The following is a 26,054-nucleotide window of genomic DNA, read 5'->3' on the forward strand; positions in this document are numbered from 1 at the left end:
GCCAACAACCCGATAAATCAGCCAACAACCCGATAAATCAGCCAACAACCCGATAAATCAGCCAACAACCCGATAAATCAGCCAACAACCCGATAAATCAGCCAACAACCCGATAAATCAAGTAGGTCTTATGGTTAAATAGCTTTATGAAAATCACAATTATCCAAAACCGTAAAAGATTTCTCAGGATTAGCCACAAATGGTATTTCGTATGCAACAAACAAAACTGTCCGTCGTTACGAGCGTTAAACTTTCTGGAGCTCTGTAATTGTCCGAGGTACAAACTGACTGCTATTTTATCGAAAAATGACACTGAAATCGTGGTTATGCGAAAATACATTTAAATTATTACAAGTGAGAAAAGCTACCAGCTTATGTTAATGTTATTTATTAAGAACATACAGCTGTAAGACATTACCTCCTCAAGTATCTTTCATCACAACGCAAACCGCCAGTATCTACTGTATATATGTAATTTAAAATGTGAACAGTCGTGTGGTGAACATTCCGTTGCAAAATCAATAACGGCGTTATTTATTCTCGAAAACGACGTTATTGACAGTGGATGGTTGCTGATTTTACAAATTGTCTTGACACGCCAAGCAGACAGTATTAGGACTACGTTAGGGAACTGTCGAATAGCAACTGTATCATTATGATTCAATAATCATAACGGTAGGACGCGCAACACAGGACCTACTGAAGCGCACTGGACACGCGGAGACCCCAGCAACGATGGCTGCACACAGCTAACACCGGCAATGCAGGTAGGGGAGACTACCTTTTTGGGAATACTCCGTGGGCATCTAACTATTTTGTAGTTGGAGAAATGAAATCTAATTAGAACTAGAATAGCCAGAATCGATATCAAAATTGGTAGAACCTCTGACATTACTAAATGATGATAAATGCTCACGGCTGAGGCAACGAACACTACCGAAACACAGGACCTGAAGAAACTCTGCTTTGTGTAACGCAATGGACCAGCTTGAATAGAGCCATCAGCAAGAGTTTTTGCGTCACTCCAAACGCGGACACTGTGCCCACCGATGTACTTTAGGTGGCGTGAGAATGTTGGCGATGATATTTCATTCGCACCGATCTCTATCTCGGACAATTCAGCACTTAGAAAGCTATCTCTAACATCTAGATAAATTTATGTGCGGAAGACATAGTAAAAGAAGGATGCCATTTCAGATTCGTAGTTGACACTTACCGACGGTTTTTCCAAGGTAATCAACCTGCCTGCCTGTCTACGGAGTAAACTCAAATTACGGCGTTAGGAATGTCTTGATCGCCAAAAGGAATTTTTCTGTGCGAAATTTGGTAGAAGTTAACTGGGAAAGAAAGAAGTTTAGGGCTTAACGTCTGGTGAACGTCAAAGTTATTAGACAGAATGCTCCAGTTCAGAATGGACAAGAGATGTAAGAAGGTATGAATATAAGAATGTATTTGGGTACCAAACAAGTCGACACAGTTCTTAACCTACGCTGGTCACTAAGTGTCCAGTCGAACATCATAGAACTGTTTCTCCGTCTTAGAAGGTCTAAAGCAAGCAGTCCGAGCCATAAGCTGCTTTAGTGTTTGCCCAGTTAACCCCATTTCCACGATATGAAGGATGAGTAAGTGTAGCGTATTACTGCCTCCCAATCATTGGTAATCTACGGATGGTCCTGGTGCCTTTTGCTTTGTGATGCTTTCTTAATCTAAAGACCACACGTCTCGCGTCGGAACGTTATTGTGGAAAGACCGGCCGACAGTTTAGTCTCTTTAGTCCTAGGTTTCTTTGTGACGACAACCTCCTTCATTGGACGGTTGTCCAAATCAATCGAGACTTTTTTACGCCCGTTACCAATCTTGGCTAATGACTTACCGTGAGGCGTGTATTGCGTCCTCATCTGTTACTCTAAATGTTACGGGGACATCTAATTACTGGAAGATCTCTGACCAAGAGCACACTGACCCTTTCATTGCTTTCAACGCCACCCAGGACTCTTACTAGCATATGTGATCAGCAGTGAACACTTATAGGATAGCTTTGCACCGCCTGGTTTCCCGCACCCCTCCCAGACGTCTCTTGGTGATAATATTATTGATGATATACTTTCACGCAAAAGCTTCGAGGGAAAACCTTTTCAGTTCGACCAAATTTCCCGAAAAAATATCAGATTTTATGTTAGCTGGTCTTAAATTCAACTAAGTTGCGAATGTTTACAAACGTACCGAGATACTGACGGACCAGGTCCACAGTTACCCTAAATTTAATGATTCTAACCAACTTTTCTAATGCCACTCGTGAACCGCAGTACGTCAGAACCACCTGTTTTAACGATATGATGGTGGTGGCGCAGTTGAAGAAAGAAGGACGGGAAGAAAGAACATTATGCGCAGTGAAAGACTTCGCAGTCTAGTAGAAGGAAAAGAGCTATGAAGAAGGCCTGGAAACAACAACCATCTTTTTGATTCAGAAATTGCCTTTGGGAGGAATAATACTTCTTTCGAATTAGTGGCCTCAGTGGTAGAAGCAAAACAAAACATTGCTCATCATAATAAGATAACTTTTCTATCTATAATTCGCATTATTATTATTATTTCTTTCTTGTCTCAGACGTTATGTCTGGTTAAAAATGGAAGGTGACGCGGACCTTGATCAAGCGTCACTTCCTTTTAACTGTACGGTATATGTTATATTGCATTTAGGAACTTTCGGGTAATTGAACATGTATCAATAATTACGGATTTCTGTAGTTGTATATATAAGTTTGGATGTAGCTGTATTGCATTAATGTACTGGTGGATATTGTGTGATATGACTCCTGTAGTTGATAGTATAATTGGTATGATGTCAACTTTATCCTGATGCCACATGTCCCTGACTTCCTCAGCCAGTGGGATGCATTTTTCAATTTTTTCTCCTGTTTTCTTTTGTATATTTGTTGTATTGGGTATGGATATTTCGATTAGTTGTGTTCATTTCTTCTTTTTATTGGTGAGTATGATGTCAGGTTTGTTATGTGGTGTTGTTTTATCTGTTATAATGGTTCTGTTCCAGTATAATTTGTATTCCTCGTTCTCCAGTACATTTTGTGGTGCATACTTGTATGTGGGAACATGTTGTTTTATAAGTTTATGTTGTAAGGCAAGCTGTTGATGTATTATTTTTGCTACATTGTCATGTCTTATGGGGTATTCTGTATTTGCTAGTATTGTACATCCAATTGTGATGTGATCTGCTGTTTCTATTTGTTGTTTACAAAGTCTGCATTTATCTGTTGTGGTATTGGGATCTTTAATAATATGTTTGCTGTAATATCTGGTGTTTATTGTTTGATCCTGTATTGCAATCATGAATCCTTCCGTCTCACTGTATATATTGCCTTTTCTTAGCCATGTGTTGGATGCATCTTGATCGATGTGTGGCTGTGTTAGATGATACGGGTGCTTGCCATGTAGTGTTTTCTTTTTCCAATTTACTTTCTTCATATCTGTTGATGTTATGTGATCTAAAGGGTTGTAGAAGTGGTTATGAAATTGCTGTGGTGTAGCCGATGTATTTATATGAGTGATTGCTTTGTGTATTTTGCTAGTTTCTGCTCGTTCTATAAAGAATTTTCTTAAATTGTCTACCTGTCCATAATGTAGGTTTTTTATATCGATAAATCCCCTTCCTCCTTCCTTTCTGCTTAATGTGAATCTTTCAGTTGCTGAATGTATGTGATGTATTCTATATTTGTGGCATTGTGATCGTGTAAGTGTATTGAGTGCTTCTAGGTCTGTGTTACTCCATTTCACTACTCCAAATGAGTAGGTCAATATTGGTATGGCATAAGTATTTATAGCTTTGGTCTTGTTTCTTGCTGTCAATTCTGTTTCCAGTATTTTTGTTAGTCTTTGTCTATATTTTTCTTTTAGTTCTTCTTTAATATTTGTATTATCTATTCCTATTTTTTGTCTGTATCCTAGATATTTATAGGCATCTGTTTTTTCCATCGCTTCTATGCAGTCGCTGTGGTTATCCAATATGTAATCTTCTTGTTTAGTGTGTTTTCCCTTGACTATGCTATTTTTCTTACATTTGTCTGTTCCAAAAGCCATATTTATATCATTGCTGAATACTTCTGTTATCTTCAGTAATTGGTTGAGTTGTTGATTGGTTGCTGCCAGTAGTTTTAGATCATCCATGTATAGCAGATGTGTGATTTTGTGTGGGTATGTTCCAGTAATATTGTATCCATAATTTGTATTATTTAGCATGTTGGATAGTGGGTTCAGAGCAAGGCAGAACCAGAAAGGACTTAATGAGTCTCCTTGGTATATTCCACGCTTAATCTGTATTGGCTGTGATGTGATGATATTTGAATTCATTTGGATATCAAGTGTGGTTTTCCAATTTTTCATTACTATGTTCAGGAACTGTATCAATTTAGGATCTACTTTGTATATTTCCAATATTTGTAGTAACCATGAGTGGGGTACACTATCAAAAGCTTTTTGGTAATCAATGTATGCGTAGTGTAGCGATCTTTGTTTAGTTTTAACTTGATATGTCACCTCTGCATCTATTGTCAGTTGCTCTTTACATCCTCGTGCTCCTTTGCAACAGCCTTTTTGTTCTTCATTTATAATTTTGTTCTGTGTCGTATGTGTCATTAATTTCTGTGTAATGACTGAAGTTAATATTTTGTATATTGTTGGTAGGCATGTTATGGGGCGATATTTAGCTGGGTTTGCTGTGTCTGCTTGATTTTTAGGTTTCATATAAGTTATTCCCTGTATAAGTGTATCAGGGAATGTGTATGGGTTTGCAATGTAACTGTTAAATAATTTAGTTAGATGTGAATGTGCTGAGGTGAATTTCTTTAGCCAGAAATTTGCTATTTTATCTTTTCCAGGGGCTTTCCAATTGTGAGTAGAATTGCTTGGGTGACTTCATGTTGCAAAATTATCACTTCAGGCATTTGTGATATCACCTTGTATGTATCTGTTTCTGCTTGTATCCACCGTGCATGCCTGTTATGTTGTACCGGGTTTGACCATATGTTGCTCCAGAAGTGTTCCATGTCTGTTATGTTTGGTGGATTGTCTATTTTAATGTGTGTGTTATCTGTTGTCTGGTAAAATTTCTTTTGGTTTGTGTTGAATGTTTGGTTTTGTTTCCTTCTATTTTCACTTTTTTTGTATCTTCTAAGTCGTTTGGCCAATGCTTGTAATTTCTGCTTCTTTTCATCTAATTGCTCTATCACTTCTTGTTGTGAGATTTTACCTAACCTTTTTCGTTTTTTTTCTGACATTTCATTTCTTATAAATTGTGTTAGCTGTCCGATGTCTTTTCTCAGTTTTTCTATTCTGATCTGTAGCCTGTGTTGCCATGCTGATTTTGTGGGTTTCTTCTGTGTGTTGGTTGGTTCTGATCTCTGCCTAGTGTGTATATTTAGTGTAGTGAGTGCTCCTATATAAACCAGTAGTTGTTACTCTTCCATAGTTGTGTTTTCATTTATTTTGTTGTGTATGATTGTGTTGATAGTTTTTATTGTTGTTTCGACTTGTGGGTTATTTGGCAGTCTATGCAAGAATGGTCTAATGTCTGTATTTGTGTCTTTGTATTCGATATATGTCAGCTGAAATTTTTCTTCTATATCTAACATGTGTGTCACTTCCGTGTTCTATTTGTGCTTGTTCTGGTGGCTGTCTTACGATTTAGTTTTCCTCTGACTGTTTAATTGATGCGTGCTGTTCTTTGTTTGTTTGCTCTGGGATATTTGAGTTCATTACTGTATTTTCTTCTTCTTCTGATTGCACATTATTTTGTTCCAGTATTTGTTGTACTTGTTGTTTGATGTTTTCTAATTCTGACTGGGGTATCCTGTTATTTTTTATTATTACACGGATCTGATCAGCTAGTCGTTGTTCTGTTAAAAATTTTAATTCTGGGTATCTGGTCATAAATGTTGTGTATACTTCTGATCTGTATCCAGTTGTGTTGGTTCGTAGATTTGTTGCTTGGTAATAACAGACCATGAGGTGTCGATTAACTTCATCTGACCATCTCATCCTCTGTCTTTGTTTTCCTTCTAGGGTGGTTGCAGGAAGCATATCCTGCAAAACACCTCTATTTGGATTTGAATCATTTTCCAGTTGACTAGCAGTGTCGTTACCATTGTGGGCGGGCATAGGGTTCAAGCGTCGTCCCCGACCATGACGGCGCTTGTCCGAGGCTTCTTTAGTTGTCCTGAACCAAGTAATCACACTAAAAGGGGGGTTAGCCCTATTAGTGGTTTGTTCTTTTCGTCGCCTTTTACGACTTATTATTATTATTATTATTTTTATTTTTATTATTATTTTACTTCATTTTCACATTTTTCAGTGACTTACTTTTAAACTTAAGGCAGTAGAATTTTTAATTTAGCCTGGACTATTGGCAATCAGCCTCTTTAGAACACAGGATGTAGTGTTTAATACATGTTTCGAAGCGTGAAATGTTGATCTTTGCTTACATCTACGATACCCCGATAAAGGAAATTGATAGGCACCGGCGCCATTAATAAAATTTTCCTTGTAATGTCGGGATATGGATTGTGTGACATGATAGCAAACGTTTTTCAACAGTTTTCGGACAACACATTTGGAAATAATCGAAATCTTGGTCATAGTAATGTGCAATACTGAACATAGCGCCAAAAACTTTTATTGGTTTCGCCGATCTGTTTCGTTTTGAAACTTTCCGAAGACCAGGAGCGTGCCACGTGGCAGACTTGCTAGTCCTCCGCGCGGACAATAAGGCAGCAGGGAACACGAGGGAGATAGGAGGAGGAGAGGGGTGGGGGTGGGGGGCGCCCTCATTAGGAGCGGGCGAGGCATTCAGCCCACAGCGCGCAAAGGCGAGCCGGGCCCCACCCACACCACGGCCACGACCACACCCTCACCAACACCCACACCCACAACCACACCCTGCCAAGGCTGCTTGTGCTGCCGCCGCCGCCGCCCCCTGGCTGTTAGCTCGCCGCCGTCCCCAGCGAGACAGACCGTGACGTGTACCACAGATGTCGCTGTGCAACACCTCGCTTAGTCCTATAGCGTATTCGCCCCTCTCAGTAAGGAGCCAAGAACTGACTCAGCTGTACATTTCTGAACTGTCAAATCCCGTACTTACAATGACGGTGCATCTATGATTTCTAAAAAGGCAACGATCTATGAAGTTAGTTTGTACGATAGTTATAATGATAAGCGTCATAAATTAAACTACTCTGTGGTGGGGTCATCCTCTAGAGAATTTTTCGAGGTGAGAGACAATCATTTGACATCTACTGCCGCCGCCTCCCCCTCCTCCCTCCTCCCTCCCCCCTCCTCCTCCTCCTCCTCCTCCTCCTCCTCCTCCTCCTCCTCCTCCTCACGTTCACGCTTTTCCCTCGTACACTGTCACCTGTGCTAATTTTCCATTGTTAACTGTGATACGTACTGTGTGCAAATCTTAGCAGTTTGGCGCCCCCTCCTCAAGCTTGGCACCCCAAGCGGCAGCTTTTGTCGCTTTGACCTTAAATCGGCGCTGGCCGGCGTGCTGACTAACCGCTGCATCTTCTTTGCGTTTAGTATCTCAAGACAGGGTAAAAGAACCTGATGCACAGAATTTCAGACCTCTACCCATATCGTGCTTTAATTGCAGTATCCCGGCGTGTCTTCTCCCATGGAATATTATGACATTCATTGACAAGGAACCTCAGAGTATCAGGAAATACCAGTTATACAAAACAAGGAGTTTTGACTCTGAATATCTTTCAGACAGAAAACTCAGGTTATCCGATGAATTCCTCCCTCCATTTTTCAGGCAGGCGTTCAACAGTTTACCACACTGTTGACATACGACTGTCTCGATGGTATGGAGCGTTGATTGAGGTATGTGACTGGCTCCGAAAATTTTTGACTTAGGTCAGTACGACATACTGGGAAACAAAAATGGCAATGTTATCTGTAGACAGTGCTGCACTACTGCAGCGTATTTAAGGAACGGTATCGTTGAAACACTGAAAGACGCTGTAATAATTTACTAGCCTTTTCAGCCTCAAATTCGCCGTCGTACGTGCTTGACCCATACGGCACACCTCTTCCCAATTTTCGCCTCACCACCTCTGCCCACCTCTCTTTCTGATGATCTCCTTCCAGATCTCTGTCCATACTCTTCTCCCTTGGCCCCCGCTCCCTATCCATCTCCTCCTGCCCCCCTTCCCCCTTTCCCTACACCATCTCCTCCAAGTATCATCTTATTCATCTCCTCCTGCAGCCTGTCCCTATTCATCTGCTCCTAACTCCCCTGTTCCTCACTCCTCCTCTCATTCTATCCATCTTCTCCCATTACCTGTCAATCCCTTCGTCTATCCATCTCAACCTTCCTTAAGCCAAGCCCATACACATGTAACCCATCACACTCCCACAACGTGCATGTCACTCAGGGCAGACTACTCTCAAGGATTTGAGAACTTTTTTTCTCCTGAGTTGTAGACTGTCATACATAGGAGGCCGATAAGCAGGCCAATACTACTACAAAACGACACACTCGTTGTGCAGTGGCTGGAAATCGTTTTATGCCCAAGCATGCAGGCTACTACGCAAAGCAGGTCGATAAGACAGATCCATGTTATTCCTACACAACGGAAGTGTTGCGCAAGGCAGTCTATATGGCAGTGGCCAGAAAAAAAAAAAAATTTGTTGCTCAGATCTCCACTTCTACTGCAGTTAGGAGATTACAAACCACACAGTGCTGATACTCTTGAGGCCTGTTTCTGCGCCAAATTTGGTCTATATTGATTCACAGTTTGGGAGGAGATCCTGGACATGCACACTCTCCCCCCCCCCCCCAAACACACACAAAAAATCACAATATATACATATGTGGAGGTTTTCATAAGCCCAGTTTCGATCTGGAAATAAATATCTATTACAAGAGTTTCTGATGGTTCAACGATGTTCTTTATAATAAAGGACAACTAAACAACAGCACATGTGATGCTAGGAAACGTATTGGGACTGCTAAAGTTTCCTATCTATAGGGGGGTTTCAAGCAGATTAATCCATCCTCACAAGACCATCTTTTACACGAATGAAGATAGAAACTAACTTTTAGCTTCGTACAACTTGCAAGTTGCTGTCTTGTGTTGTTGCCTGTGGGGCTATTCCAGGCAGTTATTTTCCTCGTTAATTTATTACGGCTTTTTCCACAATTGTAAGAATGACCTGGCAGACCACTACCACAATGTCACCTGCATGTAAGAGAAAAATTAGCTGCTTCAGCAACTGATTGAGGTTAAGGGGCAAAGGTTGCCTGACCCTTGGTAATGTAATTTTTTTCTGCCAGTTTCTGACTGACTATTATGAGACTTGCCTTCCAACAACTTTGGGTGAACTGTGGGCGACACGTAGCTACAGCGGCCAACTAAGTAATTTCAGACGTGCTCACGAAAGTATGGGACGACTATGTCTGTTGTGCAGCCAATCGAGCAACAATCAATATTTGTGAAAGTTAAATCCTAAACTTAAATGTATAAAATACTCCAAATTGTATGGTTTAGTTGAAAATAGGAACACTAAAGTCCTAAACGTAAGTTGAAATTCATCCCAAGTGACATTGATGTAAAAGATTTACAACATTATAACTGTTTGAACCTTCTCGAAAAACACTGTTGCCTACAGAAAACATCTGTTAGGATCCGCAGCACACACTGATTGCTAGTTACTGTTTACCGGATGATCATAAGGAAACTGATAGACTTCAGACAGAATTTCTACTTAGTCTAATCAATGGCACCGCCCCTTAAATGCAACTAAATACAAAGTAATACCATTACAAAGAGAAAGAAAACCAAAAGTGTTCGGTCCCAGTGTTGGTGGTGAACCTCTGAAGTTTGTCATATCTAGGGTAATACTCTGAAGACGTATGAAATGGAAAGAAAAAATGTGCACTCGGTGGTTTCGAACGCAATTAGAAGGCTTGGATCTGTTTAAGAGGATTTGGGAAAAGTGCGATGTTCTGTTGAGGGAACAGCATACATGCCGCATAGCCGTTTAGAGCGACTTATTTGAGACTATTGCTCGTGTTTTTGAAGCTCTTGAATTGGGCCTGATTACTCGATTTTGGCCGGAGAAACGTTGCTGGCATTTTATCAGGTCTGTACAGACCTTACGAAAACGGAACAGATGTATTCAGAGAATACAAACAGAAATATCTGGAGGGATAAAAAGGAAGTTTGTTTGGAAAACTTCATTCAAACTTATTGAAGGTAGAGTGATGAACAATGCTACTGCCTCTGCCGCATATCCCGCGAAAGGATCGTGAGAATAAGGTGAGATATTGGGGTGCGTACAGAGGCAGTCACTTTCCTTAGCTCGATGGGCGAATGGAACAGGACGGAGCGTGGGTGTTATTGGTACGAAGTAGCCTCCAACATACAGAGTGATAATTAAATTTTCGCTAATTGAGACAGCGTAGACAGTGAACTATTTACAGTATGTGTACCGAACTTTATAGGAATGATGATCAGATTGTGAGCCGCAGGATTTACGTCGTTACTAGCGTTAGTTTCAGGATTTGCTGTTAGGCGTCGGTACTGGTAATGTGACTTACGCCTGGAACACTAGCACCAGTTTGCGTTACAGTTGCAGACGGTGAACATGAGTCTGAAGAACTTGAGCAGGGACTCAGTCGTAGAGCTGTTCTACCGAAAAACGCCAGTAGTGCTGCTGCTCTTCTGGAGTATCGACGCATTGAAGGAGTACGGAGAGGTCCTATTTCTGCACCGATGTTGATGAACAAGATTCGGAAGTCCGACTTAAATGGCGATTTGGGAATAGCTCCTTGGAGAGGCCAAAGGCTAATTGTTGAAATTACTGTTGCCATGGCCGAAAATGCTGGACGCAATGTGCGATCTTCAAGCTGTGCACGAGTTGTGTCATGTCAGCTGCACATTCCATGGTCTACCGCTCAGAAAGCGCTGCAAACAATTGTGAAATTGTATCTGTACAAATCACAACGAGCAGCGTTTGTGGCCTGGGATGTAAACACAATTAACAATGTTACCCTCCCGTGTGGAAATTAAATTTTTCATCAATGGTTCGTTCTTTATTTCTCTTCCGCATGTCCTTGCAAATGTTTTCACGAAGTTTTATTGTCCTATCACCACTTATTTTTCACGGGGTCCATCTCAGGTAGCTAAAGTTTAATTGTAACAACGCTGTACACACTACAGTGGTTGCTGAGTACGTATGTATATGTAGGCCATGGAGGAGTGGCACGTGGTCAGCGCACTATCGCCCTTTTGTAAATGTTGATCTTGAGAAGTGGAGCCGGTATATGAAGCAGTTGATATTTCAGTTATCAATGAATGGGTTTTGCTCACGTCGCCAGTTACTTGGCGGTACCAGGAAACTAACTCTGGTCTCCGACGTGACAGCCAGTTTAGCTGCTATCTCGGTTACTCCTGAAGCGCTTCTCCTTTTGGGAACTAATACTTGCAGCTCATTTGGTAGATTTTACTTTAAGCATAACGCAGATACCAGCGATGTGCCTAACACTGACTAACGGCTTGCCGAACTCGGTCAGCAACGCCCAACTGTTGTATTTTACTGCAACCTGACTTACTACAGTGATCAGTTGTGGCGAAGTATTGACTCTGATCGTCGGTAGGAATAAGGGGCAGCCTGATCATCTCGCTCAAATGTTTACCACGGTGTGCTCGCAGATCTACTCGTAGGCACCTTGCGTCCTTAATGGGTGCATCGCTGCTTACATCGATGATTGCGCAGCCGTGCGGTATAGTTAATGTACGACTACAATCGAAATCAACGTAACATTTCCACAAGGAAAGAAGATCCGAAAGTACCAGCCCACTACTAGAAAGAAATTGAGCAGGTCAAACTTACGCCTCTGTGCAAATTCTCACAAGAACATTCATCATACCATTGAGTTGTAATTACTGTACGAACTACCAGATTTATCATATCTACATGTTACTAATTTTTTTACCATCTATCACATTATTCGCTCTTCAGCTGAGGAAAGAAATTGCAATAATTATCATTGTATCAAGACTATCACACAGGAAGTTACCTTGCGGGTCCCCTTCCAGAGTCATACGCCATCAAATACTGTCATTTTGCAGTGGAAGCATATCATCTTTGATCAACGAAGGTGGCGACAATTACTACACTTTCCACTGATAACGCATCACTGCCATTACCATCATGCGTAAAAATAACAATTTCTAGATCCAAGACTATTGTGGAGTCCGCAGCGGGGGCACAAAAAATTTCACACAAAATTTCTGTGGAAGTATGTAATGAACTTGGCTTTGCTGGGAACAAGATATACGAGGGTTGCCCAGAAAGTAATGCACCGCATTGTTTTTCCTAGCCGAAAACAATGCTACGAATGCTAAAAGTTATGTACGTATTATTTGAAATCTCTTTAGTGAGCGCGCCAAGTTTCCGCCACTTCCGACAGATAGCCTAGCTGCAGGACAGTTTCAAAATGGCGTCTGTAGGTGATGTACGTTACAAGCAACGTGCCGTCATTTAATTTCTCACTGCAGAGAAAGAAACTGTGGGGAATATTCACAAACGTTTGTGCAAAGTATATGGAGCATCTGCTGTCGACAGAAGTATAGTTAGTCTCTGCGCACGGAGGGTGAGGTCATCAGAAGGCGGTTCGGCGGAGCTCCACGATTTGCAGCGGTCGGTAAGGCCATCCACGGCTTTCACACCTGACACAGGCCTCTCTTACTCTCATTTGTTTGGGCCATTAATGGATGTCACTCGTGGAAGACACTTCGAGGACGGCGAGATGGTGGTTCACACAGTGAAGCACTGGTTCCACCACCAGGACAGGGTTTGGTATCGACAGAGCATACACGCCCCTGTTTCGCGCTGGAGGAAGGCCATAGAACGGGATGGAGATTACGTGGAAAAATAGAGTGTGTAGATAAAATACCATTCTTTCGTGTGTGTAATTTTCATTATGTCCAATAAAGTATTGTTGAAGGAAAAAAAAATGCTTTGCATTGCTTTCTGGGCATCCCTCTTAGTTCAAGAGGAAAGATTCATATTTCCTAACTCGTCGACTATTAAGAATTCTGGCTACTACTACTACTACTACTACTACTACTACTACTTTAGCTCTATAGTTCGGACTCTCGGAATATGTTTATGGCCATGACTCCGAATCCGACCATGTAACTGTCAGGCAGCCTGTTATGCACAGCTTTGTTCTGTTACATCATTAGTAATTCTACATATACGTGAGTACTCTACAAATCACAAATAAGTGCCTGGCAGAGCGTCCATCGAACAGCCTTGAGGCTATTTATCTTTCCACACTGTAACAGCGTGGGGAAACGAATCTTTCAGTGCGAGCTCTGATTTCTCTTGTTTTGTTATGATAATCATTTCTTCCTTTGTGGGTGGGCGCCAACGAAATATTTTCTCATTCACAGGAGAAATTTGGTGATTGAAGACTAATTTAAAGGATACAGTCGGTGGAGGGTAGTTGAACAGGTAATGCAACACTTCTGTGAAAGCATGTTGGTTTCATTCAGCATTCGAGTACACCATATTATTCCCCACTCTTCTGGGTAGAAAACCATATTTTTCAACGTAATTTCCGTTCAATGCGACTGCCTTACGCCACACTTCTGGCGGGGTCTGTATGACTGCATGGTACCACCGCGGACCCAGCGTCTTGCTGCGTCAATAGCCTCCTTATCAACCACGTAATGCTTCCCGCAGAGTGCATCCTTCATTGAGCCAAACAGTTGGAAGTCGGAAATTGCGAGATCTTGGCTATAGTGTCCATGAGGAGGAAACAATTCAGCGTAGTTTTGTGAACTCGTCTCAGGTGCGTAGACTTGTGTCGAGGCGTAGCGCCGTATACCGCTCCTGCCTTGGAGGCGGTGAAGTGGGAGATGTGTCTCAGAGCTGGATAGTGACAGATGGTGACGCGAGACTGGATGCGCACGTAGTTTATGTATCAGCCGATAGAGGACAGTGTTGGATAGGGGACTGTGATTTAGCTTCGATTGTGCCCACTAAAGTGCACAAAAGTAATACAATGTTTTTCATGAACTGTTCTAGTATTTTCATAAAGTGTTATGTCTTTTTGTGTATGTAAAATGTTATAAATGTATTTTAGCAGTATGTATGATGCGTGAGTGTGGTTTACGGTTAATATGAAGATAATTGTTTAACGAGTTATGTAGCGGGATTTAGCGTGGGTACATTTCGAAATATGGATGTGGACGAAGGAGATTTTTGTAGAATAGATTTGTAAAGTAAGTTTATGGTAAAGGGAAAGTTAATTCAGGTATAAATACCAATAGTAAATAACTTTATGCATGAACAAAACTTCAGCATATTAGATAATTACGTCGGTAAAAAGTTCAGTCGTTAGGTTTACTATTTTGCGATTGGTTATTGATGAAAAGTGCGGACTGACGCGGGAGGTGATTGTTTTGCTATTGGCTGTTGAGTAAACTGACCAATGGTAAACCAATATTCATCGCGCGCCTTTCTCTGCTGGTAGAGAAGACTTAGAGTATTCTAGAGAGGAGTCTGAGCCTAGCCATGAAACAGTTCGGACGTGTGTGTGTAGTAGTAGTTCCGATGGAAATAAGTTGCCGGATCTAGCAGCGTTTCATACATCAAAAGTGTTGTAAAGTGACGGCATAATTATTCCGATGGGTGTGTAGAAATTACGGAATTTTTAAGTGAATTTTGTGACGAGAAAAGAAATTCCGCGTGGCGTATTGAGCAGGTCGGTGGCTAAAAACTGACTGCATTAGGTACTGACAGACTTAATATTTGGCGAGCATTCTCAATAAAAAAACAATCCGTATTTTTGTAGCTATTACGTTTTCGGGAAATGCAACACCATAAACTTGCTAACGTGAGTAAAAGGGAATGTGAGTGACTGTGTTGAGACTAGCACGGGGGCTTGGCAGTGATACTTGTTCACCCAAGTTTCAGAATATATTAAGGACAAAATTACCAACCTTTCATTTCGTGTGAAAACTTTCTCCCGGAACGTAGATTAGTGACTTTAATTGCAGCCTGGTTCACGTCGAAGCACAGTAGGTTTCGCTCGGCTTCCCTACTGATAATCTGGCGACACCATGTTCACAGGTAGGTGCAGGTTCGTCGCAAAGGGACGGAAAGAACCGCGCCGCCGCAGTGTGAGGCCAGTTCTGCATCAAGATGTTTGTTTGCGATCCGTCGAATCACCTGGAATATGGAGTGACCGCACGTTCCAACATTGCAGCAGTCACAGCTGTGCGCGGCCGACCGGTACGCCGGAGATCGGACAGGCTTTCGCGACCTTGTTGCGATGAGGACAGACACCCCGTCCATAGACTCACAGAGCTTTTGGTAACTGTTGCGTCTCCGTAGACACTCTGCAAGCGCCTGTCCATATCTGCGATGCTCTCGTTTTCCATCGAAAGGAACCTAACGACAGCTCTCGTCTTGAAACGCATCTCCTTTACAGATGCCATTTTGAAGGCTACGGTATAGCGGCACCACCTATAGGAACAGCGTAAAACTGTACGGACTGCAGCGGGAATGTTCCACGCTGTCCCACAGGAATTGCCCATCTTTTCAACCGAATCTGACCACGAAAAAATGTGTTACATTACTTATTGAACACTCTCCTCCCTCGTAATTACCTACCTAATGGTATTTAGTTTAGGGAAGCCTTAGTGTGTCTGACCACACTATCATATAAATTAGTCTTGATCGTATTTCTGAAGTGTATTTCTCAATGGGCAGATGCACATGTCAATGGAAACTTTAGATCTTTAAGACCAAGGAACTACGAGATTAGGAGCCAAACTTTCCTATGTGGATATCATTTCTATAAATACTACTTCCGTAGGCGTTCATCGAGATCGGCAGCCGAGAACACAATCCACCAGCTGGTTAGCAAGCGTCTACAGACTGACGTCGCGTTGACCCCAGCTGGGCACTGCGGCAGCTCGGCAGGCTACTCACCAGGCGCGCAGGCTGCGTGCGAGCGGCCCCACCACCATCGCAGACCTGACTGCCAGCCAGCCGCGCGAATCCTGCGATCCGCAGCTGACTGACTTCACGTCGTTTCCTGCGGCAAGTTCTCGCGTCATGCCGGTGTCCACGCACAAAGCGAGCGACGGGAAGACTGTGGTGGCCAGCAGGAAGACGAGTCGACGCGGTGTCTCGTGAGGATCGCCGTACGCCGATAAACCAGCCGTGACTCAGGACGGAGGAAGCTGCGGTCGCCGTTCTAAATACGCAGAAATAGCGGAATATTTATTTACGCGAAGGGGCGACTGCAAATGTAGCCCAACAAAGCTTGCAATCTACACGGAACAACGTAATCAGGTCACACGTTGATACTGGTTCAGAGCAGCGTGAGAAACTTTGTCGTCAGTACAGTTGGTTCCGCTGAACATTAGAGCACCGATCACAGATCAGTATATAGTTCTGTGTATGAATGCAGAGTTCCGAAATCGAGGGACCCTCGCAGCAAGCAAAAGAGCTTACAACTAGGAAACTGGAAGGATTCTTGGTAGTTTACAGACAGAAACGATAAAATGCCTTGTCAGTAAGGTAAAGCTGTTATCAATCAGAAGGTTGCTTTAAACATCACAGTGATTTGCCAGCTGCAGTACTGTTGGAAGTAGTATCCCACTGTCTTCCTCCAACCTCTGAACTGACTTCCCCAGCCAGTTAAAGCGGGACTTACAGTTCAACGTTAGTTCCGAATCACGGTGTAACTCTGCATTTACTGAACATTGCCAGAGGCGAAAGTGAAAAATGACAAAAATTCTAGCCCTGATCGAGCATCGAATCAGATATCTTAGCACTTCACCACTTTTTCATTTTGAATTATTTAGATCTTTACTTCTTCAAAGAAATTAATTCTTTTCTGGTTGATTACCATTCAAACACAGATACTTGCTTCTTTATAGAAAAGTAATTATTTCTTCATGAAATAAAGAACTGCTTCTTCATTCAAAGAAATGTCAAAATTACTACTCTTCAAACAACTGTATCTCCAAGAGAAACTTTTTCGCTTTCGTTCTTCAAAAAGAAAAGAAAACGGAATATCTTGCTCTCTTTTAGAAGTCCTTGATATACGCTGTTAAACTGATGTGAATTAAGCAAACTCAAATCTCCCAAATAAACCAGTTTAAACAGATTTGAAAGCAAATGTAAAATATGCAGCCGTATCGATTCATGGATTTTATAAACATTCATTAGCAAGATGACTTACAATGAGTTACTTACTATGTGTTGTTGATCTATGTTCAATGTTTTAGCACTGTAATTTATCCCCTATTTCAATTTTATTACATTATCCAATTCATTGTCTATGGAATATTTTTAACATACTGCCGAAATTGTCTTACGAGCGTTATATAATTCAAATCCAGTGTAATATTTGTATTACTCAATTGAGTCTGATCGTATTTTAGTGATCACATAATCGACATAGTTAGCGACAGCTACATTTAATATTTCACTAAAGACTTATCTAAAGAACTAGGATCATATCTTTCTGCAATTCAAAGGTACCATTGAGTTCCACTGTTTACCACTATGATTCACGATTGACTACATGAAGGTCAGATCACGGAAGTTAAGCGCTGTCCGGATGGGCTAGCACTTGGATGGGTGACCGTCCGGTCTTCCGAGCGCTATTGGCAAGCGGAGTGCACTCAGCCCTGATGAGGCAAACTGAGGAGCTACTTGATTGAGAAATAGCGGTTCCGGTCTCGTGAACTGACATACGGCCGGGAGAGCGGTGTTCTGACCACATGCCCCTCCACATCGGCATCCAGTGACGCCTGTGGGTTGGGGATGACACGGTGGCCAGTCGGTACCGTTGGGCCTTCATGGCATGTTCGGGTAGAGTTTAGTTTTTAGTTCGTTGTAAATGCCTGATTTTTCTCCTCGGCTTCCGTTTCAACCTCCCAATCCAGTGCACCCAAGGTTTTACCTGAATTCTTGTTCTTCAGATTTTCGTATTCTTGGTGTGAGATCGTTGGCTGCCGGGCCTTCTGAGCGTCTGTTATACTTGGGCTGAGAGAGGAGTTCCTTCAGTTGCCTTCCCTGTCGTATCTGGTGTTAGAATGATTCATTCTGACATGTGACTGTTGTTCGTCCGACTTTATTTTACGCTGTTTATCTCTCATTTTGGGTGTCTCCGTTTCAGCTGCTAGATGAGCTAATCCTCTCTCATTTACACGGGGTGTAGCAACACTATCCTGAGACGTATTGTTGCCCGTTTCCACGTCATTTATGTCATCCAGAAGGAGAACTGCACAGTTTTCATAATGTCCCGTTTTCCGTTGTAATCAGTACGACCTGACTCGGCGTGCATTTCTGAATTTTCAATCTGTGCGACATTCTCATTTTCCGTGGCCGGGATTTTGAGTGCCGTCACAGGGGGCTGGACTACCCTGGCCGGTAGGTGTGCCACGCGCCGCCGGGAACACTCAGCACGCATGTGCTCGACAGTCCGTCGCACATAACTAATGCACGGCTTTTCCAATACATTTATGAATGACGCAACGTTTTTCAAAAAAACTATCTTAACTAGTCTAACTCCTTTGAGAGTGGACAAGGGAGATCAGTCCCCCCCCCCCCCCCCCTCTCTCTCTCTCTCTCTCTCTCTCTCTCTCTCTCTCTCTCTCTCTCTCTCTCTCTCTCTCCCCAATCTATAGAAATTACTCGTCCACATCCACTGAAAAACTGACTTGCGTGATGATATTGGATATCATATGGGAGCTCGAATATGCTTACGGTGCGGAATGGTAGGGCAGCGTATGTAATCTGAACGTCACTTCTGTAAACATGTGTAAATTTGGTAGTGCCTCCTGTCTTAGATGGAATGACTGCAAATTCGCAACCATTTAGGTTTCGCATAGGCAACAGTAGAAAATTTCTAAAGCTGCACACCAATATCAGCAGCTAAAGAAATTCTCACAACCTGAACAACAAAAATGTGAAAGCCAAATGCACTAGGCTTCACAGAGTCACCATCAAAGCTGAACTTCGAAGTATTTTTTTCTTGAAATCGTCTTCAAATAATATACATTAAGAGAGAGAATAACGCAATAGGCAAATACTCCGCGACCAATACAGCAAACTTGCCCTGTTTCCTGTAGAGCACAGCTCGGCGCCACCACATTCGCTCGCGACGAGGCTTCAAGACAGACTACGTTGAACCGACGAGCCACGCTTCTCCATGAATGTAATATTTGTATTGCTGTTTCGCTACAATTGCCGAATAGTTTTCTTGCTGTCTTATATATGAACAGGTATGTCTGTTTCTCGTTACTTCGCATTCTTCCTACATAGACAAAAACAAGTTATGGAAGTACATGTCGTAGCAGTGATTATGGCTGAATGAAATCACATCGTGCTTCCAGCAGGGCGAAGTGGTTACATATCCACAAGCTTAGGGTCGCGTGCTCTTCGATCATTGTAATGTCGTTGCAGCCTTCGTCCTTATATGGTTGTGTGTCAATTTCATTTTTATTAAGAAACGGGACGCTATAAAACTTTAGACCAAAGTGTAGGAAAATGATGGAAGAAAACGGGACACAAATTGTATTGACAAACTGAAATGGACATAGAGGTTTTTCTTTGCCTCATGCACCTCGATGACTCGAAATGATACTTTACAATTATTCTGCTACCTTGTCACCGTACTTTTCACTTTTATGTACTTTACCAAGACGTACATTTTAGTGTGAGCACGCTTGAACTTATTCTTTTATATTAAAAAGGAAAACACTTCCTAATGCTCTGCAAAAATGTATTTATTTGGTGACGGACCGGCTTTCGTCTACTCAGGCCACCTTCAGGTGACAACTGAGTGTCGCAAATTGAATGTTGCTACATTCAGTTTTTACCTGAAGATGGCCTGAGAAGCCGAAGGCCTATTCGTGACCAAATAAATACATTTTTGCAGAACATTAGGAAGTGTTTTCCTTTTTAATTTTATCATCATGTGTGTGAAATCGTATGGGACTTAACTGCTAAGGTCATCATCAATCCCTAAGCTTACACACTACTTAACCTAAATTATCCTAATGACAAACACACACACATGCCCACACACACACACACACATGCCCACACACACACACACACATGCCCACACACACACACACACATGCCCACACACACACACACACATGCCCACACACACACACACACATGCCCACACACACACACACACATGCCCACACACACACACACACATGCCCACACACACACACATGCCCACACACACACACACACACATGCCCACACACACACACATGCCCACACACACACACATGCCCACACACACACACACACACATGCCCACACACACACACACACACACACACACACACACACACACACACACACACACACACACACATGCCCACACACACACACACACACACACACACACATGCCCACACACACACACACACACACACACACACACACACACACACACACACACACACACATGCCCACACACACATGCCCACACACACACACATGCCCACACACACATGCCCACACACACACACACACACACACACACACATGCCCACACACACACACACACACACACACACACACACACACACACACACACACACACACATGCCCACACACACACACATGCCCACACACACACACATGCCCACACACACACACACACACATATGCCCACACACACACATATGCCCACACATGCCCACACACACACACATGCCCACACACACACACACACATGCCCACACACACACACACACACACACACATGCCCACACACACACACACGCCCACACACGCCCACACACACACACACACGCCCACACACACACACGCCCACACACACATACACGCCCACACACACATACATGCCCACACACACACACACATGCACACACACACACACACACACACACATGCACACACACACACACGCCCACACACACACACACACACACACACACACACACACGCCCGAGGGAGGACTCGAACCTCCGCCGGGATCAGCCGCACAGTCCACACACACACACACACACACACACACACACACACACACACACACACACGCGCCCGAGGGAGGACTCGAACCTCCGCCGGGACCAGCCGCACAGTCCATGACTGCAGCGCCTTAAAGCGCTCGGCTAATCCAGCACGGCTGCCAACCATCGACGGAAAATTCAGATAACGTCATTCTTTTATATTGCTGTTAAAGTTACACTTTAATTTGGCGTGATGAAACAGTGAACACGTGCTAACAGTGCACAACATTAACGGTAAATAAACAAAGACTTAAGACCAAGTTGTACAAGTGGTACTTCCTAGCGTATATACTAGCGCAATCTGCAGTAAACTATGAAAAATTCGGTACCGGTAGTATGAAGTACTTCAATTTAGCCGAATCACCAATACAATCTCCAATACAACTTTCGGAAAAAACAAACTAAACTGTCCCGGGGGAAAAAATTATGAATGTACACTGTATTATATGACCGAGGTACTTTATGTGACGTCACCGGTGGTAAGTCCATTGCCATAACCTCTTGATGCGGTTTTGCAAGATCTCCAATACCTGGGGCTACATTTCACACCTGCGCTGTCTACCTGAATAGCTCCATCTGTTTCCCTCGGGAGACCATTATGGCACACTGCTTCCATCATCCAGCTGACAATCCACCTGGTACTTTTTACAAGAGCTGCACTTACAATGCACTTTAGAAATCATTTTGGACTCTTCGAATATTTCCTGTTGAATCAGAAAATTTTCATTTGTTCCGTGTTGCGGTTCGGCAGATTGATGAGTGCTCAGGGCACGATGGGTTTCATATTTTTCGCACTGTAAGCAATCATTCGCAAGGTTCAGTGCTTCAAGAGTGTCATACCAAAAGACAGTACTTTCGAAAAAGGAAGACTCAGCAGAAAATAAAATTCAGAATTATAGCCTCCAAGCAGCAGAAGTGAAGTACCATAGAGCTCTACGCTAGACCAGAAAGGATGAACATAGAAATGAGACGAACAGAGAAGGAGCTTCAATCTCCATTACAGATTTTACGAGCAGCTATAAACTCAAGTGGATTATCTCTGTGATGAGAACAAAAGTCAAGTACGGCAAACAGCCGTTTAAATAGAAGCAAGAAGCAAAAAGGAAGATAAGGGAAACGGTGGCTAAAACAGTAGGGGTGGAATGGCAGTGAAAACGCGGGCAAGAGAAGGCGTACTCTAGAGCACAAGATTCACTGTCCTTCCTCCCCTTTTGCTGTTTCACTCACTCTTGTCTGAGCACGTCGTTGCGTGCCACTGGCAAGTCGAAAGAGATGTGCGTCTACCGACTCTATCGATCTCGCTTGAGCCATCCGTTTGTTGGCTTTTGCACGCTCCACATTAAGCTTCTTTTGGCAACTCTTTAGCCCGCTTACGCCTTTTGGTTATTCTAGTAGACTTACTTGCTTCCGATTGCTGATCAAGTTTCTTGTTTTAACAAGCTCTGCTCTAGGCGTCGTTTGAGTTGGATGGCTGTCTCCTAGATCGAACGAAATAGTGACTAATGCACTACAAATATTACTTTATTATTGTGAACTACTGTGACCGGTATCTGACAAAGACTGGGAAGGACTTAAAGAACCAGCAGGGACTGGCCGACCGGTGACGGACCGTCAACAGCGGTTAGCCAAGTGTGAACAAGAGGCCAACAACAAGAGGAATATGGATGACAGGGAAATAAAATTCAAACGAATAATCTAAAAGCGAAACCCTAAGGTGCAGCAAAATCTGAAACCAAACCAATGATACATAATGAGAACGATATGAAAGCGTAACAAATGCACAGCTAAAGGCAGAGCGATACTTGCAGATGTAGCAGTGTAGTGTAGCAGCTATCATTGAGTTCCACACATACCACCCCGAACGCATTGCACGCAATACACCGGTAATGCAGAGCAGCCTAGATGTCAGGCGTTACTAACCTTTTTCACTTCCACCCTCTGTGGTAAATAGGTGGATCAGACAGACAAGGAAGGGAGTTACTACTGCACCATCATCCAGTTACAAGCTATCAAGTGTCTAACGCAGTGGTAAGTTTAAAATCAATTGCAGTATTTGTACCAAATGACACAAACAAGAAAGGTCCTAATAAAATCGTTTTAAAATGGCTATTACTACTCACACAATGAACATTTGCTATCAGTGATGTGACATACACATTCTACAAGCCACATTACTGTGTGTGGTGGAGGATACCGTGTGTACCGTCGTCACTTCCCCCCCCCCCCCCCCCCCTTTCCTGGTACAATCGCAAACGGTGTGTGACATGAAGGCTTGGTGGTAAAGTTCAAGAAACACTAATTTTGCCTTCGTGATCTTTCCGTGAAGTAGAGATGAGAGGAAGCAATATAGGGGTTACCTCCACAGGGAATGTACACTCTCATGATTTTAGCAGTAAACCATATCGTGATGCACCACGCCTACCTGTACCAGCGTCTGCTACTTGAGTGATCGTCTTTGTGACTTACTCACGAAACGGGATGCTCTTCTTTGGATCTCCCCCACTTTATCTACCGAAAATATCAGGTAAGGATCACATGCTGACAAGCGATATGGAAGTATCAGTCGAAAGAATGTTTTGTGTGCAGCCTCCTCCGTGAGTAGAGAACACTTCTTAAAGTTCTAATAATCTCAGTCTCGAACCTGCCTTCCCTACGATTACTTTTATATGGTCGTTCCACCTTAAATCGCTACGTAGGCATACTCCCAAGTAGTCAGTAGATGTAACTGCTTTTAATTACTGTTCGTCAATTATTTAGGCACACCATTAAGGATCTTCTTGCCTACTTCAGCGAAGTAAGTTAAATTTGCTGATGTTGAAAGTTAAATGCCACACTCTGCAGAAAGCGTCGATTCTCTGCCGAAGTTCGTGCATTCCACTAGGATTATGCAGCGTTGTAACTTCTCTACGTATAGCGGCATCATATGACAACAACCTTACGGAAACTTCCTGGCAGATTAAAACTGTGTGCCGGACCGAGACTCGAACTCGGGACCTTTGCCTTTCACGGGCAAGTGCTCCACCACTTACCCGCGAAAGGCAAAGGTCCCTAGTTCGAGTCTCGGTCCGGCACACAGTTTTAATCTGCCAGGAAGTTTCTAATCAGCGCACACTCCGCTGCAGAGTGAAAATCTCACTAATAGATCACTAATATATAACTTAACAGTAGTGGTCCTGTACATTTCCTTGAGGTACGCCTGAAATTAATGCATCGAAGCACGATGCTGCAGTAAGTTTTTAAGTTCTAAGGTCGACCCAATACTACCGGTTAGTAATGATACACGACTTTTTATTCTCATTTAGTTGTGGAGTGTTAGGGCTTCGCAGCGCCGATTGCCCAGTTATATTTTGGCAGGTCCTCGGGAAACTTTGCCTATTTAAGTTTAAATGAGGAACAGCTGAGGGAGTTTTGGTATTAGGACGGACAAGGTACGCCACCGCCTTGCAGAAGTTTGGGCCCGAGGAAGTTGGTGGTCGGTCCCCTCGGTGCATTGTGTAACACCGCTGCTACAGGAGTGACGTATCGATCTGCGATGGCGTGAGGGCCGCCGAGGTCCCGCGGGGAGGCGAGTGCCCCTGGGGCAGATAAAACGGCACCGGAGTGAGGAGAAGCTGACAGTCCCCCTGTTATTTCAATTCCCGCTGCGGAATGGCTGTGGCGCCGAGCTGCGTGCCAAGAATTCTGCTGAGGGGTTCGTCGCAGAGGGCGCGCCTTCCAGCACGGCGCAGATTCGCCTGCCGCGGTCGCAGCCGTGTCGCACTGACGCCGGGTCCAAGGCAACGGGGTGCGGAAGGCGGGTCGATTGGATGCTGGAGCATGCCGATACTCTTGCGTCCTGTGCTACGATGGACCAAACCTCGAGTAACACTTAAAACTCCATAGAAGCTGTGTCTGCACGGAGTGTTAAGCTAGGTTGAAACATACAACTAAAGTGACGCCACTTTTCATGGTGTTCTACAGTACGTAGACTCTGGAAGGGGACCCGCAATTTAACTTTCTGCGTGATAGTTGGGATACAATGATAATTATTGTAATTTCTTTCCTTCTACTTACGCAGTTTTCGGTGTGATCAATTAGTTTTCGATGGCGTCACTGCAGTGGTGCTGCTTTCTGCCTTGCCACAGCCGTGCATGATATTTGTTAGCTGTATTTAATAACGCCACTACCATACTCTGACGACTGCATAGCGCCGTCCTACTGCTCCCTCGTTGTTTTATTTAGAAACACGAACAGTCTATCCCAGTTTTGGTGGAATAATTTCTGCCTGTGTATCATCAACTTCTTACTGAAAAGAGTCATGAAAGTAGTCTGCAGGTAAAATTTCGCAGTTTCTGGAACGAAGAGTACCTGATGTGCTTGTGCGTGGCCGCGCATGCTCTATCCTGAATTCCAGATTTTTGGATGAATTAATAAATAATGAACCAGAAAAGCGAGTCGTATAAATATAGCAGTTTGAGGGATCAAGCACGCTAGAAATTGTGGATTGCATGCAACAAATTTAACTCTTGTGTTATGTGACAATTATCAAAATAAAAATTAGAATTGTTCGAAATGCCCTTACCTTTTTTTTCTAGTTCAAAAAATGATTCAAATAGCTGTGAGCACTATGGGACTTAACTTCTGGGGTCATCAGTCCCCTAGAACTTAGAACTACTTAAACCTAACTAACCTAAGGACATCACACACATCCATGCCCGAGGCAGGATTCGAACCTACGACCGTAGCGGTCGCGCGGTTCCAGATTATAGCGCCTAGAACCGCTCGGCCACACCGGCCGGCTTTTTTCTAGTCATCAGTCTTCTGACTGGCTGATGCGGCCAACTGAATTCCTGTCCAGTGCCGACGCCTTCATCTGAGAGTAGCATTGGCATACTATTGCAAGGGGGCGCCGTATCTGGGCCATGGACAGCAAGACCCATATTATCCGCCAATTTGTATTTT

At 43.3% G+C, this 26,054-nt stretch overlaps 1 protein-coding gene across 3 annotated transcripts in view; it reads right to left on the minus strand.

Moving 5' to 3' along the window:
• Positions 1–26,054, minus strand: part of LOC126255078 (adenomatous polyposis coli protein-like) — a 507,167-nt gene that overhangs the window by 283,928 nt on the left and 197,185 nt on the right. The window contains exon 1 of one of the 3 annotated variants that reach the window (XM_049955363.1): positions 16,024–16,091. The exons of the other annotated variants lie outside the window; for them this stretch is intronic. Within the exon in view, the coding sequence (XP_049811320.1) occupies positions 16,024–16,061 (38 nt within the window). The 5' untranslated portion in view covers positions 16,062–16,091. Of the gene's footprint in view, positions 1–16,023; positions 16,092–26,054 lie in introns of those variants that run through there. 3 annotated transcript variants of the gene reach the window in all.

The sequence above is a fragment of the Schistocerca nitens genome, chromosome 1 (assembly GCF_023898315.1).
Source record: "Schistocerca nitens isolate TAMUIC-IGC-003100 chromosome 1, iqSchNite1.1, whole genome shotgun sequence".
Classification (NCBI taxonomy): Eukaryota; Metazoa; Arthropoda; class Insecta; order Orthoptera; family Acrididae; genus Schistocerca; species Schistocerca nitens.